The sequence below is a fragment of the Chelonia mydas genome, chromosome 13, assembly GCF_015237465.2.
Source record: "Chelonia mydas isolate rCheMyd1 chromosome 13, rCheMyd1.pri.v2, whole genome shotgun sequence".
NCBI lineage: Eukaryota > Metazoa > Chordata > Testudines > Cheloniidae > Chelonia > Chelonia mydas.
Genome location: NC_051253.2, coordinates 22,505,737 through 22,530,990, shown reverse-complemented (window position 1 = coordinate 22,530,990; position 25,254 = coordinate 22,505,737). Strand labels below are relative to the sequence as shown.

At 45.0% G+C, this 25,254-nt stretch overlaps 1 protein-coding gene and 1 long non-coding RNA gene across 6 annotated transcripts in view; both read left to right on the top strand.

Moving 5' to 3' along the window:
• The window catches only part of DHX35 (DEAH-box helicase 35), a 48,034-nt gene extending 44,599 nt beyond the window's left edge, over window positions 1–3,435 (top strand). For all 4 annotated transcript variants that reach the window (XM_043526987.1, XM_037915582.2, XM_037915581.2 and 1 more), the window contains one exon: window positions 1,977–3,435. In XM_043526987.1, the coding sequence (XP_043382922.1) occupies window positions 1,977–2,021 (45 nt within the window). In that variant the 3' untranslated portion in view covers window positions 2,022–3,435. The remainder of the gene's footprint in view (window positions 1–1,976) is intronic.
• Window positions 3,436–5,500: 2,065 nt separating this feature from the next.
• The window catches only part of LOC122462678, a 32,173-nt gene continuing 12,419 nt past the window's right edge, over window positions 5,501–25,254 (top strand). For both annotated transcript variants that reach the window (XR_006285389.1, XR_006285388.1), the window contains exons 1-2: window positions 5,501–7,057; window positions 16,083–16,256. This is a non-coding gene — a long non-coding RNA (uncharacterized LOC122462678). The remainder of the gene's footprint in view (window positions 7,058–16,082; window positions 16,257–25,254) is intronic.

Here is a 25,254-nt window from a genome sequence, read left to right as displayed (position 1 = left end):
ATGAAGTACTTTATTTTGTTACAGCATATTTCACTAAGGACGTGTCTACGCTGCCCTTAAGTTTGGGCTATGGGAGTGTGAATAGCGTGCGCACCAAAGTGCTGCCCTGTAACTTCTCCGTGTGGACACTGTGAGCGCCAACTAAAAGGGGTTCCTAGTTCACATGAATGTAAACCTGTGTGAAGAGGATTATGTTATTGTAAACTAGGAACCTTTTAACTGGCACCCGCAGTATCCACACGGGGAAATTACAGCACGGCATGTTGGTGCACGCTGCTGCTCACACCCGCCGTGGGACAGTTTAATCATAAGCCTAATCTCAAACCCAGTGTGCAGTTCATACAGAGGTAGTAGCAGAGGAAGTGAGAAATTACAAGCAATAGGCAAGGAATAAAATACATTAGTTATTTGGGGGGAAGGAAAGACTCGCTATGGCCCTGCGTGTGTTCTGTAAGACAAACAGGAGCTGCAGGGGAGAGACCGAATGAAATCACAGGGTGGTGGACAACACTAGCTGAGCAGGGAGGAGTAGAGAGAGGAGGTTTGTGAGGTAAGATTGGGCAAATCCATGGAGGGTTTAAAAAAAAAATTAAGTGCTCCTAAGTCCCCTTTGGGGTCTTCTCTTCTGTTAATCATGAAACATGTTCGCATGACACGGATATAAACCCACTTAGGTGATCTCTGCGTTGTTTCTATTCTCACATAAGTGTGATTGTACAAGCTATTTGATCCCACACAAAGACAAGTGATTATGAACTGTGACACTCTCATACGAAAGAGTTTTTGTTGGCTGCATATATTAACATACAGTTAGCTATGGATGTTTGAAGAATAAGTTAAACTTTCCTCATTTTTAAGGAATATCAAAATTTCCCCCCACTGGTGGTGATAGAAGAGTCCACAAGGGTATAGGAAAGAACATCTTTCAAAGAGGCATTGGGAAAGCTCACTAGTGCACTATCTTGCTGAAGTGTCTTAGGTACTTTTTAAGACACACAAAGGACAGATGTTAATTTATAAATAGCTCTGCTGCTTTCTCTTGCATGGACTAAAGGTACCAGAACCTGTGTTCTACCCTTGGTGCACCATAAAAACATATGAATGGATGCTTGCAGAGGCAGTGGTATTTAAGTACTGCAGGCAAACAAAAATAAATCGCCCAAACATCTGTAAAGTTGTCTCATGTTGAAAGCACTTAGGTCATGATATCATCGACTGAAAGTGCTTAGCAGAGAAATCTCTGCGGCTCACTAAGAAGTTCCAGAAACATTGGAACCTTAATACCTTCAATCACTAGATTTAAAACAAATTATCCCTGATCAAAAAGCTAATTTATGTTCTTATTTTTATTTTTTCGTTTCCTGTGGTTTGGGCACAAGCATGGGCAGTAATCACCCATGCTTCACTCCTTAAAGTTAATGTACTTTTGAGGGATTGTACCCTTTCTTGGGTCCTCTTCGGTATGCACTTTCTCCATGGCGCTCTTTTCCTTCCTATTAGATTTTAAGGGTGAAATATTCAAAGGGCCAACAGAACTGCAGCTGCAGCATTAGTAAATATATCGCTTTGCATGCACACATCTGGTAATTGTACCTTCAGGCAGGTAAATACTATTTTGGGCATACAAAATTTACATTAGTAGACACTGACGAGTTGCTTCCTCTTGCAAATTGTTTAAGTACTAATGTGTGCACTAGGACCAATTAAATACCTTTGGGAAAATTTGGTTTTGGAGTTTCTGCATTTATTTCCAGAGGAGCATTAAGATTTGATGCATTTTACCAAAACCAACAAAAAAACAACCCCCCCACAACCACAAAAACAACAGGATTTACTTTTTGTTGAGTCTATAAAGTATTTTGAGATAGATATGGAGACTGATTTAACTAGGGATTAAAAATTCAATACACTTTACTTCAGTTTTTATGAGCGTGCGCCATATGTACTAAGCACTTTTTTTTTTCTTTCTCTTGCAGCATCTTTCCTTGAAAGCAAAGAGGGTTAAAGTAGATGACCACTGATTTGGTGTGCCTGTTGAGCCTTGTGACATCAGATGCAAAACCTACTGCTAATTCAAAGCTGGCTACAGTCCATTCAGCAGTCAGTTCATTAGCAACCTGACCCCACATCAATTAAATGTTTAAATGCCTGCCAGGATCCTGTAGGGGTTTATGCATGACCAATACATTGTAAACCTAAGTAGAGCTTGCGTTGTGGACATATTATTCCTTGGCCTAATTGACCACTCTCTGTAACCTGGATATGTTGCTCTTTTTAATAGGTAGACAAATGATCAGAATATAAAGGGGGGGACACAGGACCACAACGAATCAGAACTTCCAGGAAAAAAGCCAAATGCTTAGCGTGGTACAGCACCCTTTGAGAGAGAGGACCAGGGTTCAGGGTGCCCTGCTTCCCATTCCTTGGAGCACTGTGAATATTACTGGCCATCCTGAGACTGCCTGCTGAAAGTGGGTAGATGGAGGGCAATGAGTTGGCCCTTAAAATGTAAGGGGCTGCCATGGAAACCTTGATACTGTGTTTAACTGTGCCTAATTGGTATGATGTTGTCCTGAAGCAGCAGAATCCTCCTGTCTGTGAGTCAAGCTTTCCCCATCCTGTAACAATTGTTCTGTAGATAGTGCTGTATTTGAAATTAATGGTTTCCATACTTCATAGAATCATAGAATATCAGGGTTGGAAGGGACCTCAGGAGGTCATCTAGTCCAACCCCCTGCTCAGAGCAGGGCCACTATTCAGAAACACTATTCAGCAGTGGGGAAATCTCTTTGGGTTTGCTGCTGCTCAGCCGTTTAGGAAGGGGTACATTTCGATCAATCTTGTGGGATGTTTGCACACGTTCTGTTGTGGAACAGGATTTATGCAGACTCACAGATGGGGCTTAGCTTTCTTTTCTGAGTAAGAATAAATGTGCCAGCCTCTCTTAACACTTAGAAGCCTCATGAGATTTCAGAAGGGAAACCTCATAGGAATGCTGCTTTTAGCAAGATTCAGCAAAGATTAAAATGCTCTGTACTTCCCTCGATCAGGAACATGGTCCTTTATATATTTTTATTAAAACAATCTGCTCTTTGCTGTTGAGGACTCTCCTCCTCTTATGCCAGTGGGACGGGTATTGTCAGCAGCTAGTGGTTTAACTGGGACCCTATGGCTGTCTTTTTCATAAAGAACGTTACCCCCTTGTGTTTAAACACAGTCGCTTGGGTACATGTGTATTTATTTTTCTTACCCTTTTGATGATATTTATTTTAGAAATGTGGTTTGAAAGTTTTATTTTTGTAAGGACATTGGTTTGGTTGATGTGCTTCTTTGGAACATGTTAACTATAATTTTATTTCCATTTCTAAGAAGTGTGTAAATAAGTGAAACTTTCTACATAGAATAAATGTCTTCTTGCCATAGGGCTACCTTGCACATAATTTCTGAAAACTTCATTTACATTGCTGCCTCCCACAAAGCTTGTTCTGTCGTGGGAAATGTGTGGTCTGTGCAGTGTCTATGTCCTCCTCACCAACACAAAAAATGGATATGTTAGCCTCAATGTATGGCACTGGGAGTATGACAAACTGTCATCCCCACCCTCCTGGATTTCCCAGTGCAACCCATCTTCTCTGTATCTTTTTCTTAGATTGTAAGCTCTTTGCGGGCAGGGACTGTCTCTGTGTACTATATAGTGGGAAGAACACAAAAAGCACTAAATAAAAAGATCCAGTGTAGTTTTTTCCCTCTAAAAGGGGCAGAGAGAGAGAGCTGAATGCAAAGACTTGTAAACTTTCCATGTTGCTCTGTCCTCCAGAAACAGTCTCTAGAAAAATAAAATCATTGAATCAAGAAGGCTTGAGAACGTATCCCTTCCCACGCATCCAACTAGCTAGTGATTATTGCCACTCTGCCGTGCTTGTAGCATGCTGATCTGCATTGTGATGTGGCCATGCAATGAGCATCCAATTAATTTGGCATTTCTGGGAATACCAGGTGCACTTGAACTCTATGCTTCAGAGACTGACCCTGCTACGTGGGCAATGTTTCTTCCTGTTGCAAAATAATTTGATTCTTGATCATTTGAGTCCTTGTACCCGGCAAGGCTTCTGTGACTCATGCAAAGTTAGGGGCATAGAGATTTGAAAGTGGTGTTACAACATGTAACCAGTTGCATCTTCAAGTTAAACAAGTAGAATAGGTGTGTGTAAGAAATCCCAGTCTCCCCAGTAGAAAAATTACTTAAGTTTCCTCTACTGACAGTGCGAGAGGTAGCACCCTGTCAGAACAGACACACTTGATTCTGAAGATTTGGGCCAAGAGTGACTAATGATACTGGCTGCCTTAATATCTTGGTATCCAAACTGAGACAGCTTAACAGAAAAGAACGGAGTACAACACCCCACCTGTCTGAAAATCAGGCCCTTTTAAAGGGCTTTCACCCACAGCGTGAGGCTACTAAAATCACTAGTTGATTTGTGAAATTCAAGCCAAAGGCTTTGCCTGCTTGATTCATAGCACTGTGTTTTAAGTAAGTTTGGTTACAGAGACTGATAATGCTGGCTTGAAGCAGGCTCTGCAACACAGAGAGTCTTAGCAGAAACATCATTGGTGCTGAAGGGAGGGTGATTCCAGGGTGCTGCCATGTGTTCATAAAGGGATTTACTGAAAAATGCAAAGATTTGACACCAGTTCTCCAGTGGGATGATGTTAGAGTATTATGCTCTTGCATCACGAAAGCTGTATTTGAAGAGATGTTTCCTGTAAAAATAAAGCAAGTTATAGCTCACTCACTACCTACTGAAGTTAGATGTTAAATCAGCCAAAAGCAACAGAAGCTGCTGTTAGTATTTCTGCATAAGACCGTCACTGTACTGATGGCCTACTATAAAAAGGATTACCAATGGTAGAAATAATATGAAGCTAATTGGAGTAGAAATTCAGTCAAAGCAATAGTAATTGAAATGCAAATCACTTCCCAGAGATTAATGGTGGCTGTGACAAATTGATAGGGAAGCAGTCACAGCTGTGGCCCATTCTTCAGCCAGTTGTAGGAAGAGGCATGGGCTAAGATGAAAATGAAAAGCTCAGGCAGACGGATTTAAAGTGATGCAGTTTCCATTAGTTCTGTAGCCATGCCCTGTTACATAAGTGCCCAGTATATTAACCAGATTGCCTGCAAATTCTAATTGGCTTATTTTATTTAAAAAAACCCCAACCCACTAGAATATTCCTTTAATTTCAGGATACAGCGCTGTACCTTAACTCCATTTAGTGCCCTTGTTCCTGGCCACGGCATTCGCTATCCTTATGGGAACTTTACATAATCTGTTCATTGCAGATTAGTTTGCATGTATTCTTAAACCAAAAAAAGGGTTTTTTGTGCTTTGCTAGAATCAAAGCAGGTGAACTCTGCTCTATTAGTTCTATATGCCACCTGACTAATGAAACACAAGGATCTTCTCTACTCCTCTATCTAATGGGTCAGTGCAGGCAGTGCATGTTTATCCTGTGCCAGCAACTGGAGAGACAAGACCAAGAAGGGAAGGACTGGCAGCATGGGGACCCCCCTCCAAGCACTTCTGCCTGAAGGGAGACAGGCCTGCAGGAAGCTGAGGTGGTAGATAAAGAATTTTAAAATAACACCAGCCTGACCCTTTTTGAAAGGGGGAGTATTTCTGAACCCTGAGAGAAAGTTAAGAAGCCATCTTGTATTGAGTTCAGTGAGGAGAATGGGAGAGTCAGGAGAAAGGAAGCAGTGAATCAGGAGATGCACCTGAGGGGAACAAGATTAGCTTAAGAGTGCATAAATTTCTTCACACCAGTCAAATAACTAATAATTAATTGTGTACATAGAGGAGGAAGGTGGCAGATACCCTATTGAACCTGGACATAAAGGCTGTCCAGCTGATTGCACCTTTGTTATGAAAGTGTTTTAGACTCCCTAAACTGGATCATGACTCAGTGGCTCAACCCTCACACTACATAGGTCCTCATTGTTTAAACTTGGCATTTTGTAACAGCAGAGGCATTCCACTATTAGTCAGCTGGCAGAGAGTGGGTAGCAGAGCAGTATCATTCTAGACACTTACAAAGGTGTAGAAGAAATGAAGTTGCCATCATTTCAGTGCTATGCTTTGAGGAGCCTGTTTACCAGAAACAAAGCTCTCTGATTCCCCTCTGTTAAGTGAGATCAGTCATTCCCCATACAGTGAGGATCAGATGTTTCTAAACAGTATTTTAAAGATCTAGCACTAAAGAAGTGCTAATGATTACTACAGTATATTGTTTGGGGGAGGGGACATTACTACAGTGTACTATAATATTTAATTGAGGAGGCTCTTCATCTCATTTATTAGAGGCTGTTTTGTCATCAATCAACACAGTGCCTGGCTTGTGGGGAATTCCCGCACTCCAAAAATGAAGCAGGTTTGCAGCCTGTGGGACACATCCACAAAAATCCATTCTGATCTGAAAGTGTGGTTCTGCTACAAAAATTGCATATTCTAATCTCCTTACATTGCAGAACTGCTGCTTTGTGTATCAGTGTCTGAGCTGCTTTCTTTAGTGACTAAAATCAAGGTTTTTTTATGCCACTTTACTGCTATTAACTCTTCAGATCCAACTCAGCTGTGCGAGTGAGCTTGCAGCTGTTCCTTCTCAATATTGTTATTACTAAGTATCAGTTACCAGGCCAGACAGTCATTCTTGAGCAAACCCAGTGAAGGCAGTAGGTTAGGATAGGTGTCATTAGGAGCTTAATTGGAGGAGTTTAGGTTGCATTGGTTTTACCTGAGGGCTGATTTTGGTAGCAATCCGTGAGAAGGAAAGAAGCCAGCTTGACTCTCAGATCTAAGGATGAGTTTACAGGACTGGCACTTATGAAAAAAAAAATCACTTGCAAGCTGAGCACATTTGACGTGGAAGTCAGAGAAACGGCCACACTGTCCATTTGTACAGTCCCTTTTCGGAGAAATGAACGCTGGCTGCAGTTTGAGAAATCTAACAGTAGGTGGCAGCAGATCACAACTTCCAGAGCTAGTTTCTCATTGAAAAGGTATTTGGCCAATTTTTTAATCTCTACTTCTGCGGCCCCCCCAATTTGTTGAACTTTAGAAAAATTGACAGGTTCAAAACAGTTGAGTGATAAATAGAGGGAGGGGAAACTGAAACAATTTCATGGGTACAGGTAGTACTAAGGAGTAGGAAACCAGTGGAAAAGATGGCCCAGATAGCTAGGTAATACCTCTGGCATCAGACAGGGTTGGGGGAAAAGCCCATAAAACATAATTTGTTATCTAGGTGGACTCTCCCAACTATCCATCAGGTCATTAAAATGGCAGCTGTCATAGGCTGTGTAGGGAAGAATATGCTGGTAGAGGAGTGAAAGCTTTTAGTATTGCTCGTTGATAGTTGTCAGCTTGTTTGACTTGTTAAATACCCAGAATGTTTAGCCTCCACAGAATTAAAAAAAAAACAAAAAAACACATTGTTCTTTTGTTTTAATACGTTGGACTTCTATGGTGGCTTCTAACCCCAGATCTCAGAGTTTACAATGCATTAAGCTTTGCAGCCTTCCTGGCCAGATGAGGTATTATTCTCATTTTACAGATAGGGAAACTGATCCACAGAGAGGTAAACTGACTTCCTCAAGTGCCCAATTCCTCAAATTAGTTTTGTGGAGCTGCAGGAGTCCCCCTGTGTGGAACTCATTGCAAGAGCTGGACGTGCATGAGGGAAAACCAGAAGCAAAAATAACTCATGGGCTAGGTATTTACTAGTATACTGATGTAGTACCAGTCTCAGGCTCCCATATGTTTAACTAGGCCAGTCCTCTTTGTCTGTGTTGAGATAATTGGTTTCTTGTCTCTCACAGCCCTTAGCTTAGTTACAAAATACAGCAATACGCTTGTAATGTTAGACTGGTGAAGCTATTTTGCTGAGAGCTGAGCATTAACCCCCTTGATTCACCCATGAGGCTGGATTAACTTTGTCCTGTAGAGCAGTGTAGTTAGCTTATTGCTTCTGAGTCCTACTTGCCTTGCTATAGCAAAAAAGAGGCAATCCAGCTGATCCCCATAGGACTCCCCTTATCTATAGCTAACCTCTGCAAAGCCCTGTGGTATCTAGTGTCTTTCTCCTGAGAATCTCAGTGGTTGCAAACCTTAACTGAGGTGTGGATCAGCCTGGACTCAGCAACAGCAGCCCCACCCAGTTGCATCTGTTGTGGTAGACCACACAGTTGGTCATCCTTAGGAGACAGAATCAGGTCCAAAAGTGGATGGGCAGGTAATCTAGAAGGCAAAGCATTGGTGCCACATGCCCTTTTCCCTTTGTTGCTAGGCAGGCAGGTTGCTGCGAGCTGGACTATTAGTTTATATATAACCTCCACTGTCAAAGCCAGGTAGAAAATGTTTTGTATTAGTCCAGCCTAGAGATGATAGCATAAGTTGCTATGGCTAGGTCTATGCATGAACAGAAGGGGTGCAATCTTGTAGAGAAAAGGCATTATTGGCTACTGCTATGAATGTTGTTGGTAGTGTACATGTACAAGTACGGCCAAGTACTACCCAAGACATCGCTGTAGTACTACCATGTACTACCCAAGACATGTCCTACCCTGTACATGTTTCCAGAGTGACTGGATTGTCAAGTGTTCAATGTATTGGATGCTGAACTGTGCATAGGAGGGTAATTTTTGTAAACAAATTTTTCCAGTGCACAACCTTGTCTCTTTAGCAGTAAGGTGCCCTGCCCTACTGAACAAACTTTTGTAGGACACTTCCCTAAAAAGCCAATAACCTGTATGAGGGCAAAAGTCCACTTATATTTATTTGTACACATGCATATCCAATCCTACACAGCCTCAAGTTCCTATTTCCCTGCAGGACTGCCCCCTCTTTGATCTATTTCATACAGAGGAGTTTAGCGTGTTAGCACAATAGAGGCTTCCTGTACAGTACATTAACTGAAGGATGCATGAATAAACACTAAACTTGACACTAAAGTCCTTTCACTATTGCTCTTCAGTGACCCAAATGTTGAGCTTTGAACCCTCCTACCCACAAGAACCTTTCTCCCAGGCCATTCTTCCTGCATGTGCAAATTCAGGGCTTGTATGAGGAACCAGGCTAACAGCTCTGAAAAGCTCATTTCTACCCTCAGCAAGTTTAGTGGCAGCATAAGCTCCTCTGTTACTCCTTACCAGCAGCCCTCAATCCCAACCTAGAGAGGGTACCTGTGGAGGCTGAGTGGGGAGTTCAATCTCCATGCACCATTTGCTGCATGGCCTCTCCCCCTGGACTGCCAGCAAAGGGCTCAATTACTACCAGCTGTGGTTGTTTTGGAGCTGTGGATCCTTGACCATTGGGAGCTATACTGAGACCCACGGAACTCATTCCATGTGGGTTAGGTCATCTAACAGCCAGCAAATGCCAATGTTTTTCAATCCCTAGTAACTTGACTGCGTACCTAGAGGTGAAAAGTTATTATTAAAACAAATACAAGTAGATCTTTAAGGAGCTCAAATGTAAGGCAAGGAGTTGCAAAGGTCTCTCAGATTTTCTAAGCTTTTTCAGGTAGCGTGAGACTTTTCCTGCACACCTGGTGGCGAACAGATTGATCCCACCAGTTAGAATGGAGCAAGCTTCATAGAACCAGCTGGGATGGATAATGCTTAAGAATCAGATATTGCTCTCCTTCCCTTCCCCAGGACATAACAGGCTATCAGGAATTTTTAAATGACCCACAGACTTAAGTGGCTAGTATCCCTACTTATCTGGAGCCTGCTGGACAGAGCAAGGATAGTTGGGGTTAGGGCATTGGCCTGGAGCTCAGGAGATCTAAGCTTAATTGCCACCTCTATTGCAGACTAAATGTGACCTTGGCAAGCGTGACTTAATCTCTGTGCCTTAGTCCCCTCCCCCCATCTGTAAAATGGGGGTAATCCCTCCTCTCCCTCACCCTTTGTCTTGGTTATTTAGACAGCAAGCTTCCTGGGGCAGGGATCTTTGCACTGTGTGTTTACACATCTCGTGCCAAAGGGCTGGGATCTGAGTTGAGGTCTCTAGATGGCGGCGTAATACAAATAAGTATAGGGTATAGGAGGTGTGCACAGAGCCACTGAGGAAACTCCTATCTTCAAGGATAAAAAGAAAATGAGTAAAAGTGCCAAGAAGTTGCTTAGTACTAAATGAAAGAAACCAGAAATGTGGTGTCAGCATCTCCATCTGACACAGCCTAGAAGCTCTTTGGCATTTTAGGGACTGACTGTTAGGCGGGGAGCCAAACCCTGAGCCAGAGACAACAGGCCTCTGACGTTATGAACTTGCCATAGATTAGGGTTAGTGTTTCTGCAAAGCACTGATCACAGCGGCAGGCCTGAAATGAAAATACAGGATCAGACAACATAAAGTAGTGTTGCTGGTAGCCACTGGTAACCATCCAGTTGGTCTGAACACCAAGAGGGGCTCTTCACTGCTCCCCTGGGAAGGAGCTGGTTGGGGAGGAGAACCCAGGGACGTATTTCAGAGCTAAATTACATGTGTGGAGAGCAGACAGGGGATGAATTTGTCTTACTAGAAACTGTTTCCGTTTCTTGGAAATTGCAGCTATTGATCACTTAACCCTTTGCATGGCAGGAAGAAAGGGACTTTCTATGATCAGGTGCCAGAGAGGGGGTTGATCAGAGTGGCTGCAAAGTCCTCTGGTTTTAGAGAGACTTCTGGTTAGATGTGAGGGGGGCTGGTCAGGAAAAGTGCCCTGTTCTGCTTGAGTGTAAGTCTTGGCAGAGCTGTTAATTTACAGCTACACGTAGGATAAGAACAGCATCCCCAGTCCTGTAGATCTCCCTTTCCAGCTCCACCAAAAGCTCATTCTAGCACCTCTATAGGCACCCTTGGGGTGTGCTTAACTTCAGCTGCCTTTGGGGGTGGTGTGCATAGGCCTTTGTGCTCTTTAAGTTCTTAAAGACATTAGTGCTGGTGGAAAGGCTGGGTTACCAGCTCTGCAGAGTGAAGCCGTCTGGGTTTCCCCAGAACAGGTTCACTGTATGCAGTGCTAGTGCCAGCTTTGCATAGCATCCTGCACCTACAGCTTGGATCCAAGCTGCAGGGACTACGTATACAGAGGGTTTCAGAGTAGCAGCCGTGTTAGTCTGTATTCGCAAAAAGAAAAGGAGGACTTGTGGCACCTTAGAGACTAACCAATTTATTTGAGCATAAGCTTTCGTGAGCTACAGGTCACTTCATCGGATGCATTCAGTGGAAAATACAGTGAGGAGATTTATATACACACAGAACATGAAAAAATGGGTGTTTATCATGCACACTGTAAGGAGAGTAGCTCACGAAAGCTTATGCTCAAATAAATTGGTTAGTCTCTAAGGTACCACAAGTACTCCTTTTCTTTTTGTGTGTACAGAGGGGAGGATTTAGGGGCAGTTCTGGAGGAGGGACAGCTGGGGGCCACTTCACCAGCCCCTATGTGTAGCAGAATCACCGATTCAGTCGAGCCACATTTCCCAGGCCCCAGTTCCCCCATCTCTGCCCCCACACCTAATACCTGGATGCTGCGAGGTGAGAAATAGAGCAACTACGGCTGTCATATAAGAAGGTGGGTGTGACCAGTGTTCCCTCTAATTTTTCCCACCCACGTGCGGAATGAATTTTATAATGTGCACCAATATAGAAGTGATGTGTGACACATCACCTCACATTGGTGCACATAACAACATTAACGTGGCGGGGTGGGGCCGAGGGATTTGTAGTGTGAGAGGGGGCTCAGGGCTGGGGCAGGGGGTTGGGGTGTGTGCGGGGGTGAGCGCTCTGGCTGAGAGTGCGGGATCTGGGGTGGGGCTACGGATGAGGGGATCAGGGCTGGGGCAGAGGGTTGGGGTATGGGTGTGGGGGGGGCTCTGGCTGGGGGTGTGGGCTTTGGGGTGGGGTCGGGGGTGAGGGGATTGGGGTGTGGGAGGGGGCTCAGGGCTGGGGCAGAGGGTTGGAGTGTGAGGGGTGCAGGCTCTGGGGTGGGGCTGGGGATGAGGGGTTTGGTGTGTGGGAGGTGGCTCAGGGCTGGGGCAGAGGGTTGGGATGCAGGGGGCTGAGGCCTCTGGCTGTGGGGTGCGGGCTCTAGGGTGGGGCCACCCCTGGGGCTACAGCGGGGAGAGAGGATTCAGCTTACAGGGAACCTAGGGCGTGACTGACAAGGCCAAAGATCACCCTCCAGTTTGGAAGGCGGGGATTTGGGCTGCAGAGGAGAGAACTGAATGTGACTGGCTGCGGCTCACAGCAGGTTCTTCTTTGAGTTTTGTCCCGATGGGTGCTCCACTTTAGGTGTGCATGTGCCTCTCGAGCCCTTGATCAGAGATTTTCAGTTAGTAGTGCCTGTTTGGCCCATGTATGCACCCTATGCATCCTCGTGCTGGATACTGAAGCTATATAGGGGTGCGCAGTCAAACCGTCCTCAGTTCCTTCTCAACTGCCTCGTCCTGAGACAGAGCCCTAGAGTGTCCATCTTGAGTGTGCCTCAGCTTTTCTAATATTTCTGTTGTGGTTACGATTGTTTTTATCGTTAATAGTTAGTTGTTCGTGTACTTATAGTTAGTCAGATAAGTAGTGGGATGATTGTTGTTCTCTTCTTTCCCCTTGGGGAGACATATTGTTTTCCTGTCAGGGCATGCCTCGCTTGCCAGGTTTCAAACATTGCATCTTCTGCTGAGATGCTATACCTGTGAGCAACAGCCACTCTAAGTGTGTCCATTGAGTGGGGGAATCCCACATCACCCAGAAGTGTGACTTCTGCCTGGCCCTCATGTCCAGGGCAAGGAGAAACAGTGAGATTAAACACAGACTGCTAATGATGGAACAGTCCCTTTGGCCAGCTTCTGAGTCAGGTCAGGAGACATGTCCCTCCCTTGTATGTCTGTCTCCAGACAGATCCAGTGCCCCTCCTACCTTGGCACTGGCTTCCCCTAAGAAAGGGAAGACTCTGGAGACTTCAGGGAAGGCTTTCAAAAAGAGAAACATGGACTTTCACCTTAAGGAGCCAGCTCTGAAAAAGTCCAGGTCCCTGCCAAGATCTACAGTCTCTGGAGCTGCGACCTCTTGACTCAGTGCTTTTGAGTTGAAGGACTCCTTCTCTGGTACCAGCAGGTCTGTAAAGTCCCAGAGCATGAAGGAGAAACATGGCTCTGATAGGGCCTTGGTACCTTCTACCAGCAAGGAAGGCAAGCAGAGACATTTAGGACTGGGATCCGAGGGGTCTGGGTCTGCTCTAGGGGGTCTGGGCCATCATTCCCTGGGAGGTGCCTTTCTTCTGTCTTGGAAGAGGGTCTGTTCTATGCACTTCCTCCAACACTGCTTATAGTAAGCGTGACAAACAAAATCAGACAGGACAGAGCCAGACTTATCCTTACAGTCCTGACTGGGCCAAGACAAGCTTGGTACCCTTACCTGTTTCACCTATGTGTCCAACCATTGTTCAAACCTCCAACCATTCCTCATCTCCTGTCACAGGATGCGAGTAGTGTGCTTCATCCCAACCTAGCAGTTCTCTGCCTCAGGGCATGGCTCCTCAATGGTTCATGGCGTTAGAATCCTCCTGCACTATAGAAATACAGTGGGTGTAAATAGTAGAGAGGGCAACCCGCACTACTTACCTGCCGAGTTGGAAGAGATTCGCTGGTGGTGGTGTCACTGCCTCCTGCCTGATTCAGTTCCACTTTCAGTCATCCTGGATTATCTGCTGGATATAAAGAAATCAGGGTTATCAGTTAGTTCAGTTAAGGTCCATTTGGCCGCAATACTGGCCTTTCATTCTCTGGTAGAAGGATTCTCCATATTTGCTCATCCAGTATTGTCTACGCTTATTAAGGGTTGCGGAATCTCTATCCACAGATTAGAAACCCTACCCCGACCTGAGGCCCCAGCCTTGTACTCATTTACCTTATGAGACCTCCATTTGAACAAATGCCAGCCTGTTCTCTGTTTCATTTATCTATGAAGCCATCAGTAGCCATCACATTGGCCCATAGGGTTGTAGAGATTGGAGCCTTGATGACAGATTCCCCTTTTATGGTGTTCTTTAAGGACAAGGTCTCTTTACAGCCATACCCTAAATTCCTACCTTATGTTCTATCAGAGTTCCACCTTAATCAATCCATTCACCTACCAGTGTTTTCCCCCAAAGCCACACAGTTCTCTACAGGAATCTTCTTTACATACCCTGGATGTTAGAAGGGCATTGGTCTTCTACCAACCAAGTTAGGAAGTCACCTAGGCTCTTCATTTCCTTTGAGGATATATCCATGGGGTCCCCGATCTCTTTCAAGATGGATATCTGGATGTATTATCATTTGTTATGATGCTGCAGATATGTGTCCACCACCCAAAAGAGTAATAGCACATTCATCCAGATCATAGGCAACATCTGCGCCATTACTGAAGAATGTACCAGTATCTGAAATATGTAGGGCCACTACATGGGTTTCAATACATACATTTTCAAAACATTATGCCCTGATCCATGCTGTCAGATCTGATGAGGCACTTGGTTCTGCAGTACTATCTTCAGTTCTGGACTCTATTCCGAAGCTCCTTCCTCCAGCTGGGGATACAGCCATAGGGATGCCACTTGAAGAAGAAGAAGATGTTACTCACTTTGTGCAGTAACTGTAGTTCTTTGAGATGTGTGTCCCTATGGGTACTCCACTATGCACCTTCTCCTTCGGACTGTTCCTTCGGGGATGTTTGGGTGGAGAAGGAACTGAGGACGGTTCACCTGCACACCCCATATTGACTTGGTATCTGGCACAAGCAGGCATAGGGTGCATGTATGGGATGAATGGGCACTGCTAGCTGAAAATCTCCAATCAAGTGCTTGAGCAGCGCATGTGCATCTGGCGTGGGGCACCCATGGAGAGACATATCTCAAAGAATTGCAGTTACAGCACAAAGTGAGTAACCTCCTCTTCCCATCACTGGGTTCTGTAATGTTTAAATACAAAAGATGTAGCTGTTAACTACAAGCTCTCCATGCCTTATGGAGAACTCAGAGCTGGCTTGGCATCTGGCACACAAGCTCTGTGCACCCCGGGGTATTCTCTGGGGTATTTACCAGTATTGCCAACCCCAGTCTTTCTGAAGTTGTGAATCAGTCCCCACAAAATCATGAGATTGGCTTAAAATAATAATATTTGGTTTCTTTGTGTTCTGGTTTCTGAGCCTTTAGGGTACAATCATGTCATATTTTCAAGCTTTTCTCCATACCCATGAAGGCTAGAAGCTTATTTTCCCAGGATCCCAGGAGCTGGACCTTTTGAGAAACACAAATATCGTCAGACTCCTAAAATTATGAAAGTTAGAAATGCCGGTCTTACCCCACCCCTTATAGCGTTTCCACCTCCTGGCTCTGTCTTCCTCCCACCTTGCCTTTCCATAAAGCACAAATAGCTCCAGGTTACACATGGCAGAGATACTGACACCACATTTCTAATTTATTTCTAGTGCTAAGATATTGTTGACTCCATGTGATTCACTCCCTTGTTTTCCTCATTCTAATCAGTAAGATTTTCTCCCACCCTCCCTTTCTACCTCCCCGGTCCCACCTGTTTTATGGTTGTCAAAAGGGCTGTAGTGCAACAATGAATCCAGCCCATTATTTACAGAGCATGGCGTCCTTGGCCTCTTCACAAAATCTACCTTTGCAGTTGGCACAGCTAGTCTGAGCAGTATGGGGACCTGTATACTAGGAAGTCAATCAAGGCAACTAGACCAGGACAGTTTTCAGGCTCTTCTGACTTGGGTTGGATTCAGACTCCTATCCTAGAGGTATCCTGCCAACACACACCCTGGAAAATCAGGGGGTTGATTAGTTCTTACAGATAAGTGTGGTTTCCAGCAGCAGGATGCTTTCTGGATAAGTCTATTTACCATTAATTGTACTTACAGTTCTCATTGGCTGCCCTGGGTTAGATCTAGTAACACGAGGCTATTAGCATTTTACACACCACACAAATTATCATGGAGACACTGCCACTAGGGAGCAGCTATGGCTCTATCACTGACCTTAGTTGTGCTTTTCAGTTGACAGGCCCTTTGGAGAAGATCTCTTGGGTGGGCCCTGCATCATGGCTTGTCAAGACAATTGGTGCTTTGGAGCCCCCTGCTTGGAAAATGCTGCTGACCCTGTGCAGTGAGTCTTCATCTGGTGGAGCCTTCATCTGTTCTTACACCGAAGAGCAAAGAGCAGGGATAAAGGTAGGTTTGTACCCAGATTCTATTCTCAGTTTTGAGTTGGGGTTGTTTCCCAGCTGCCTTTATGTCAGTGCTTCTGTAACAAGTCTGGGGACGGTCGTCCACGCACACTTGGATTCTGAAGGCCAGCTGTAGAAGGTTATATTGTAAACCTTTCATGTTTCAACATGTTACCCAGACTGCTGGGAAAGACCCCAAGTGGTCCAAATTGGTGCTGGGAATACTACAGTTAGTGAAACCCTTCTCTGTAGCTCCTGCCCCCTGTTTTTCCTCTTCACACATTCTCCCTCTGAAAATCTGTTACCTGTACCTTTTAGTACCTGTCCCGCTGCCACAGTTTGCTCTTAACTCCATTTAACAGAGGTTACCGTTTGCACGAAGAGTGCTCTAGAGGGGAAAGATGTATTGTATGGGCCAGGAGGAGAGCCAGTAGACTGGGAAATATAGTAGACTGAAATATATGGGAAACTACTACTCAGTTCTTGGTCATTTGAATGAAGTTTCCATTAAGGCTTGGAATTCTTCCAGGAGACCTTGTACCTAAAGTGAGCAATAATTCCTGCCAAGGCAGGTGTTTCAGGCTGAACTAGAGTCCCTGCCTCAGGTGCATTGTGAGTCACAGTGTCCTGGACAGGACAAAATTTGTCCATTCCCAGGCAAATACTGCAACTGGAGATAGTTACATAGAGAACTCCAGGACAGCTTCCATAAAAACAACTATGGATGCCCCACTGGTCTGCCATCCCCAAGGCTGGCCCTGAACTGGCAGGCAGTGCTACAGCCTTAGAGAGCTGTGAGGTATTGATTTCTATAGAGCATGCCTCGCTTCTTGCCGTTTCATATATACACAGCCATGTGGAAGCTTTGATTACATGGGGTCCTTCTTCCACCTCCTTTATCATAGAGGCTGGGACCTCATTAGAAATTCTGGGTTCTCACCCTGGGTCTGTTACTTAGTGGGCCATTCATTTGCCTGCTGTACCTTATGTTACTCAGCTGTAAAAATGGGTGCAATATTTATCTCCTAAGGGACTGGGGGACTTTAATGTTTGTAAAATACTTTGAGATCTGTGGATAAGATGCCTTACGGAAGAGCAAAGGTTTTTTGACAAGTTGGCCTGAATTAACTATGGTTCTATTTAGAGCTAGTTGATATCGTTCAAGTGAAGATTTTTCCAGCTGAAAATGGGGTTTTGTTGAAAACTAAATTTTGTGGGAAAGTGTAATGGGATGAAATGTTTTGATTTTGACAGAAAAATGGAATGAATGGTTTTGTTTTGAGTTGCACTTTTTGTTTGTTTTTAAAAAGTTTTTGTTTGTTTGTTGTTTGAGATTTTTTTATTTTTTTGTGGGGCGGTTGAATTTGTTTTTACTCCCCCCCCCCTTTCCCATTATAGAAAGGGAGGGAAAGAGAAAAAAACCACTCCCTTGTGCCCCTCCACCGTCATTTTGCTCAAGTGATAGAAAAATGGGTGCGAAGACTTTTTTTCCATTGGAAAAGTATGGAAAGAGTTACAGTGAGAGACTGTGAGGTTTCTCTACTGCTCACCCCTTCCTCTTCCCACTGGAAAAAAAGTGATAGAAACACAGAGAACAATGACCATTTTAATTAGGCACAGCATAAAAATTTCCTGCTTAAGACCTCACCATTTTGAATGAAAAGCTTTCATGAGCCAGCTCTAGTTCTAGTGACTGAAGGCATTGTATAAGGCATTCAGATTGCTGAGATTGTAAGCAGCTGTACTATTACAGTGAAGCAATGTGAGCAGATCCACGTATGACCTGTTGAATTGCTCTGCTGATTATCTACAGAAAATCAGGGTACTAGCAGTTAGAAATACTAGCCAGGCATCTAATCACCTGTTCTGATCAAGGCCCACAGGCTTCAGCTCTGCAGGTTTTCTCTGCAGCCCCACATAACCAACTCTCCACAGTCACCCGCTCCACAGTCCTACTGGCTACAGCCCTTCCGGCTTCAGCTCTCCACAGCAACATTCTTCACACCCACACATGGCGCGACAGCCCTCCAGCTATTTAGAAGGAAATGAGATTCTAGGCTGTGGGAATTTCTCATTCACTGATTCTGCATTGGTTTGGCTGGATTGGTCCAAATTTGTCCTGTGAAGGGGCCTAGGCAGGAGGTGCTGAGAAACTCCTTTTTATTAACTGGCTTCTATAAGACCTTGATGTTTATCACCCCCTGGTGTACATCTTTATCATGATGCATTCCCTATGTTCCTAAAGGAGGAATACTGCCATACTATGGAAAATATAACTAATGAAAGTGGCAAGTGTATCAGGATTACAGTAATGGCCGTAGGAGTTTTTGTTAAAGGGCCGGCTTGTTTGTGAAGCTCAGTCCCTTGGCTATGAGAGGAAGAGTGGTCCAGGGGTTAGTGCACCAGGGACTTGGTGGACCTAGATTCAAGCCCTTCCTCCACCACCACAGACTGTGTGAACCTGGGCAAGTCACTGAGCTTCTCTGTGCTCAGTTCCTATTTTGAATAGGGGGCTAATAGCACCTCTCTGGATCATTAGGGATATTGTGATACTATGGTGATGGGGCCATAGAAGTACCTAAGATAGATAATTTGCCTCCCTTTGTGTGATCCAGTCTTACTGGGTGCTAGGATGCTTTCCTGGAATCACTGGCTCTCACCACTTTTTGTGCTGGCTCCGATCCTCTTAGACTTGGGGAGTTAAACCCAGGCACTCTGGGCAAAAGTGAAAGCTACAGAGAGTCTGGGATGCTGACAGCAGAGACAGCCAGGCTCGGAGGCACTCAAGTAACAAATTGAACAAATTGAATATCTTAAGACGACTCTGGTTTATTGTCCAGATCAGGTCAGCAGAAAATATATTGGGAGGCTGAACAAAGAGACAGGCTTCTTTAGTAGATAAATGGACTGATCATTTCATATTGAGGAACAATCTCTAAAATGTAGTTTACTGCGCAGTTGAGGGCTGAGGCATTTGCTGATGCCAAGAGCTCCTCCTTTGACCCTAGGCACAAGTGGAATTAACTGGCGCAGAGTTTTCTGATGGTTAAACTCCCCGAAGAAGACACTCCATTTGTTACCATGGCTCTGATGAAGTAAAGTGTGGTTCATATGTACAAGGCCGGCCTTCAACTCATCTCAGAATGAATGGAGAGGTAAAATTGAATTTTACACTCCTGCTGCTATGATTAATGTTCAGGACGCCAGGTGCATGAGCTGACCACTAGGGGGCGGTGAAGGTTCACTTTGTGCACTTCCGTAGAGACAAGAGCCCTGCCTTAGCCCATTTGTGCACAAAGATGCCCAATAAAGGGGAGTCTGCATAAATGAATAGCTGGTGTACGAATAAACTTGTTGGAGCAATAAAGTCTCTGCACACCCGTCTCACCAAAGCCCTTTAAGAGGAGGCTGCCCCTGACAAAGGAATAAACTTGTTCGGGGAATAAAAGGGCACATCTACATTAAATCAGAGAGTGCAATGCCATGCCAAAGATACAGGGCCACAAGGTGCAGGCTCTGCAACATGACAGCCACCCCTGGCCAAGAAATATTAAACCCGGTGAAGCCGTTCAAGGGAAACACCAAGTGTTTCCTGTGGATGTGCTACATGGGATGGAAATCTCCCTCTCCAAGCCGGGGTAGCTGGCAGCCCCCTCGCCCCGGTGCCATGCCCACAGTGAACGGAGAACTCTCTGCAGAGGCCTGTTTGAGGGTGAGCCCTTAGCGCTCTTCTAGCCCCAGAGGATCTCTGTGTGGTAGGTCTGGTTCTAGGAACGCTTCAGAGAAGGGTAAAAGAGAGCACAGAGAATGAGTTATTCTACAGTGGAAAACACTATCCCCTAATCGTCCCTTCTCTGCCCCCTTCCTCCAGCCTGCCTGGTGAAGACTCAGCTAGATGACCTATAAAGTTCATCCCCTGAAGCTCTCCTTCAGGTGTTCCCATGGGAGATGAGATGATCTGGTCCCGCTCCCAAGAAAGTGCTCCACATACCCCTTCCCCATTAAACAACTATCTGTTTATCTAGTTTTTAGTAGCATAAACAAATCGCTATATGCTGAAACACGATAAGGTTAGTGCAGATGGGTACTCTCATACAGGAGTAAACTCTCAGGGCACCAGTCAGTGAAATGCAATAGAAAGTTGACCTAAGGTAACTGATCTTCTCTGAGCCCCAAGACACAAGGTATTTCCAAGCAGCATCTCAGACCTGCCTTACCTAAAGGAACAGGCCTGTTAAAAGAAATAGGTTGTAATTTGTAAGTTTAATGGGATTTTCCTACAGTGCTGTGTATCAAGTCTTTGCTCACAAATACAGGGACTGATCCAGGAAATGTTTGCTAGTGATTGTAATGCTTGCTACTACCACTAGCATGCTAGATAGGTAATCCATCCTATATGGCAATGATGGGCAACCTGTGGCCAGCAGGCTGCATGTGGCCCATCAGTGTAATCCACTGGTGGGCCACGAGACAGTGTTTACATTGACCGTCCGCAGGCCTGGCCGCCCACAGCTCCCAGTGGCCTCGGTTTGCCGTTCCCAGCCAATGGGAGCTGCGGGACGCGGTGGCCAGCATGTCCCTGCAGCCAGTGCCACTTCCTGTGGGCAGCCGTGCCTGCAGACGGTTAAAGTAAACACTGTATTGCGGCCCGCCAGCAGATTACCCTGACGGGCCACATATTGCCCACCACTGCTTTGGAAATTCACATGAATAGAGGTGCATTTAATGTGGGTGTTGTTTTTTCTAATAACAAACTCTTCTAAATGAAGGATGTGTGAGACTCTTTCTGCAGGTGCCAAATGCGGGGAGGGGAATCTGCAATTAAAGATCCCAAAGTTCTGGGAAGCAGGAGCATTTGTGGGCGGTGACATTCGTGCCCTGGGATATTTCTCAGCCAGACATATTTCATGAGAAATATTGATTTGATTTTCCATGGGCCAGCACCTTATTAGTTTTAGAACCAACTATTTAAAATTGATGATGTAGCGTGATAGGTAAAAGTTCTGCCATGCTCCAACTGTCTCAGGACAATATACAGTGCGATTTAAACAGATTGGGGCTCGGAAAGTCCTGTGGGAAGATCTGTGCTTTGTGAGTTTCCCAGGAGATCCTTCATAGTTGGTTTAAGCTCAGATTACTTTAAAGTAGAGAGAGGAGCTTGGGAACAATTTGCCAGGAGGTTCAATGTTTTTCATGGAACATGAAGTGCACTTTATTTTGCATATAATGTTGCAAATAATGTTGCAGGAGAAAGGTGAATGTAAGAATTCCCCTCTTGGCTAGGAAGGTAATTCCCCCACTGTTCATCTTTGATTAATTAGCTAGATGGTGTTTAATCCTATGCAGTATCTGCAACTGGCCACCTCTGCCAGTACTAGACAGATCAATGTGTCAAATGACATTAGTGGATCTTTTATTTATTTATTTTTTGAGTATGTGGTTTTAGTGCTAGTGTAAATTACAGTCCTTGTGAATCAAGTCATTTTGTGGTACAACACTCGCAATGGAAGTGCAAGCTTCTCCCACTCCCTACCACAGCAATGTGGTGCAGAGTGAACCCTGACCAAGAGAGTCAACTCTCATCCTCTCAAGTCTCAATTATTGCAACATCTCTCTCTCTGGCCTTGACAAATGCAACCTTGTCCTGCTCAGATCTGTACGGAGTGCTGCTGCAAAGATCAGTCTCCTATTCCATCACTCTGACCACCTTGCCCCTCTCTTTGCATCCCTCCACTGGCTCCCCCTTCTCTATCGCGTTAAAGATAAGCTGCTTGTCTTTGCTTTCAAGGACATTTGTGGCCTATCCCCATCCTACCTTCTCACATTCAGTATCAAAAGATTGACTCCCACCTCCGACGGGCCCTTGATGCCTGCCTCCATTATTAAACTTTCAAACAAGCACCTTCACGCTTTCTCCCCTCTCATAAACATCCACAAATCTCCTTCATCCTCCTCCTTCAAAACTCTCCTTTGCTGCGATGCCTACAAAAAACGAAACAAGGGTTAGGCTGCTGGTGTGCGGAGACCACTGTCTGCCATGCTGACCAGTTCTGTCTCGTTGTTTTCCCCAACTGTTGTCTCTTGTCTTATAAGGAATTGTAAACTCTTTGGCTGCAGGGACGTCTTTTGTTCTGGGTTTGTACAGCACCTGGCACAGTGGGGTGCTGGTCCACGAGTGAGTCTCTTAGGTGCTACTACAATACAAATAATAATAATAATTCATCATCATCATAAAAAGGCACAATCTCTAGGCATGAGATGGCAGTTCAGTTTGCAGGCCCATTTGGTGTTTAGCCTCTCTGCTGAGACTGCTAACAAAGGTGTCTGCTTGAGACAGGATATTTCCAAGACTGAAACTATCAGTCCATTTGACACAGATTCCCCCAAGAGGGATTTCTATCATTTACATTTCACATTTACATGGCAGTGGTGTAATGTATGGCAAAAGGCAGTCCCTGCCGCAAAGAGCTTACACCTAACAGCTTGTGCTTGCTACAAATCTGGGCTGGCATCCAACTGGGGGTGATGGGTTCTATAGTCACTACTTGGCCTGACCCAGCTGTTACCATTACACCGAAATTAATAGCAAATCTTAGCATATTAATTCTAGGTAACGAGGGACCCAGAAGCATCTGAATCATGTGTTTTTTCTCACAATAGAGCATATAACAGGACAAATCCTGCCCATGCTAATCTCTCCCGGCCCCCCCAGAGGTAGTTCTTCACTGATAGTGTTACAGAAACACTTTTGTATTCACTCTTTAGGAATGAGCAGGCGCGAGCAGGCTGAGTGACTTTTGGACTCTGTTGTAAGTGGGTAGTTCATGGTATTATGGCGAGCCCATAGCCTAACACGGCAGAAGAGTTCAGCACCCCTGGTTTACTCCCAGTGTCAGTGAGGCAGTGTTTGTGTGGGTGCTGAGAGCAAAAAATGTGGCCATTGTAAACACTGCCATTTTTTGAAGGAAGAGTCCTGAACAGTCACTCTTATGCTAACTGCTGCATTGTGAGCCATTACTGTAGAGTCTGAAGGAGCTGCTGGTGGGGGGAAGTCTGAAAGTGTGGCAGAGAGATCTAAGGGATGAATGTGAAGAACGGAGTCCTCCAGAGTAGGGTTCTGTGGTGGAGAAGGTTTTGCACCCCAGCACGGAGAACTGAGGATTAGAGTTATGTGGGGGAATGCCTGGATGAATTTCTAACAAAGGTTCCAGCCTACCAGTCTCCCCATTTCAAGTGTGCGGGGGTGGGGTCGGGGAGAAAGCAGGAGCCCAGATGACAAAGAATAAACGGCTGAAGGATAACAATGAGTCAGGCGAAAAAAGGAAATTGTTTTTCTGACAATCTGCTATTGTGTGAGTGTGGGGGGGAAAATCCCTGTAAGAACGAGGCACCTGGGAGAAAGGGGATAAGTTAACATTAAATGGGCATCCAGTGACAAGGGAGGAAATGGTGGGACAGCTGGAAACGCAGTAGGAGCCCAGAGAAAATCGATACAAGATAAGCGTTCCAGGGGTAGCGCTGTTCATCAGGTGACAAAGTTAAAGGCAGCCAGACACTAAAAGTGAGAAAATATCACTGACCCCCGCAGTATTGATCAAAGAGCTGAGATGCTCAAGGCCAAACTCACTAATAAAGTGAGACGTATCAGCAAGGAGCCCATCAGAGCAGATGAGTTGGCTTGTGAAGATCATAAAAATAAAATAAAAAAATAAAACCATAGAAAAAGCTTAGCTTGTGAAAGTTCTTGTTAACCACCTTGTTCGTCTTGTTAAGTGCAAAGGGAAGAAACAGAGCCTGGTGGAGAGGCTCAGTCAGTGGGTTTAATCCTCCTCCCCCGGATTTCAATATATTAATAAAACCCTCTGCAAATTGGATGGATCTAATGTTTGTGAAACAGAGGAGCTAATAGCAATGTCTAGAGTCAGGCACTGTTCCAGCTTCTCCTGCAAAGCACCTGTCTGAGCAGAGCTAAGCCATTTTGTCCAATTTTGTTTACGGAGCCTTTCAGACTGAAGTCCCCCCATCCTAATTACTCTTGCCCATTTAAAACCGGTGTTGGTCAAACACACCCAAGTTGTGGCGTGGACATTGGGGCTTTCACATGGAAATGGTTAGGCTGGTGTCCCATACACAGCTGGGGACATACCCACAGACAGGAGCCCTATGGTTGTCATGGAAACTCAGGGTAGACTAACAGTCGCAGCTCACTTGTACCAGCCCAGTGTGGATAACTTTAGACAAGTGTCCTGGACAGAGCCATTCTATGTTGTCTAATGGGACTAGTTTGGGGATTTCCTGTCTTGCGCTCAGGGTTCTTTTCCTGAAGGCCATGCCCTTGGATTTTGGATTGGTCACTACACCTCTGTCTCACTTTCCCAACCCGAGGAACAGGGAGAGTGAAACACCTTTGTGAGTGCCTGCAACTCCTTTTGGAAGTTCCAGGCCACACTTGACTTTGTAAAGCTAAAACCCTTCCTCCCATTTTTGCCCATCTCTAAGAATGGGAGCATGACCCACACAGGGCTAACTTTGGAGAGCATCAGGTGATGACTACCTTAAAGGTTGGGGATCAATGGGCTTTGAATCAGGCCCTTGGTTAGTGGGCTTGTCATTCAATTACGAGCTGTCATGTAAGTAGTTGGGCATATGCCAGTATTTTTAGTTTCCTAAGAGTAACTAATCTTATGGTGATTGAAAGATTTATTTAAATTTCTCAAACCATTTCTTCTTACAGTCTTCTTAAGACTATCCAGCTCCACTTGTGACAGTGATCATGTGTGTAATGATAGGTCTGCCATAGAAAATGGGTACAACTTCCAATGGGGCCAATGAATCAGCTAACGTAGGTACAAATCTCTTGTAAGTGTCCTTGGATGACTGGATCTAGAGTCATAGCATTTAAGGCCAGAAAGGACTGTATGATCTTATGGTGTATGCTTCCTGTGTATCACAGCCACAAGTGCAATAACCAGAATTAGATTGAAGACAAAACTGCTATGTGC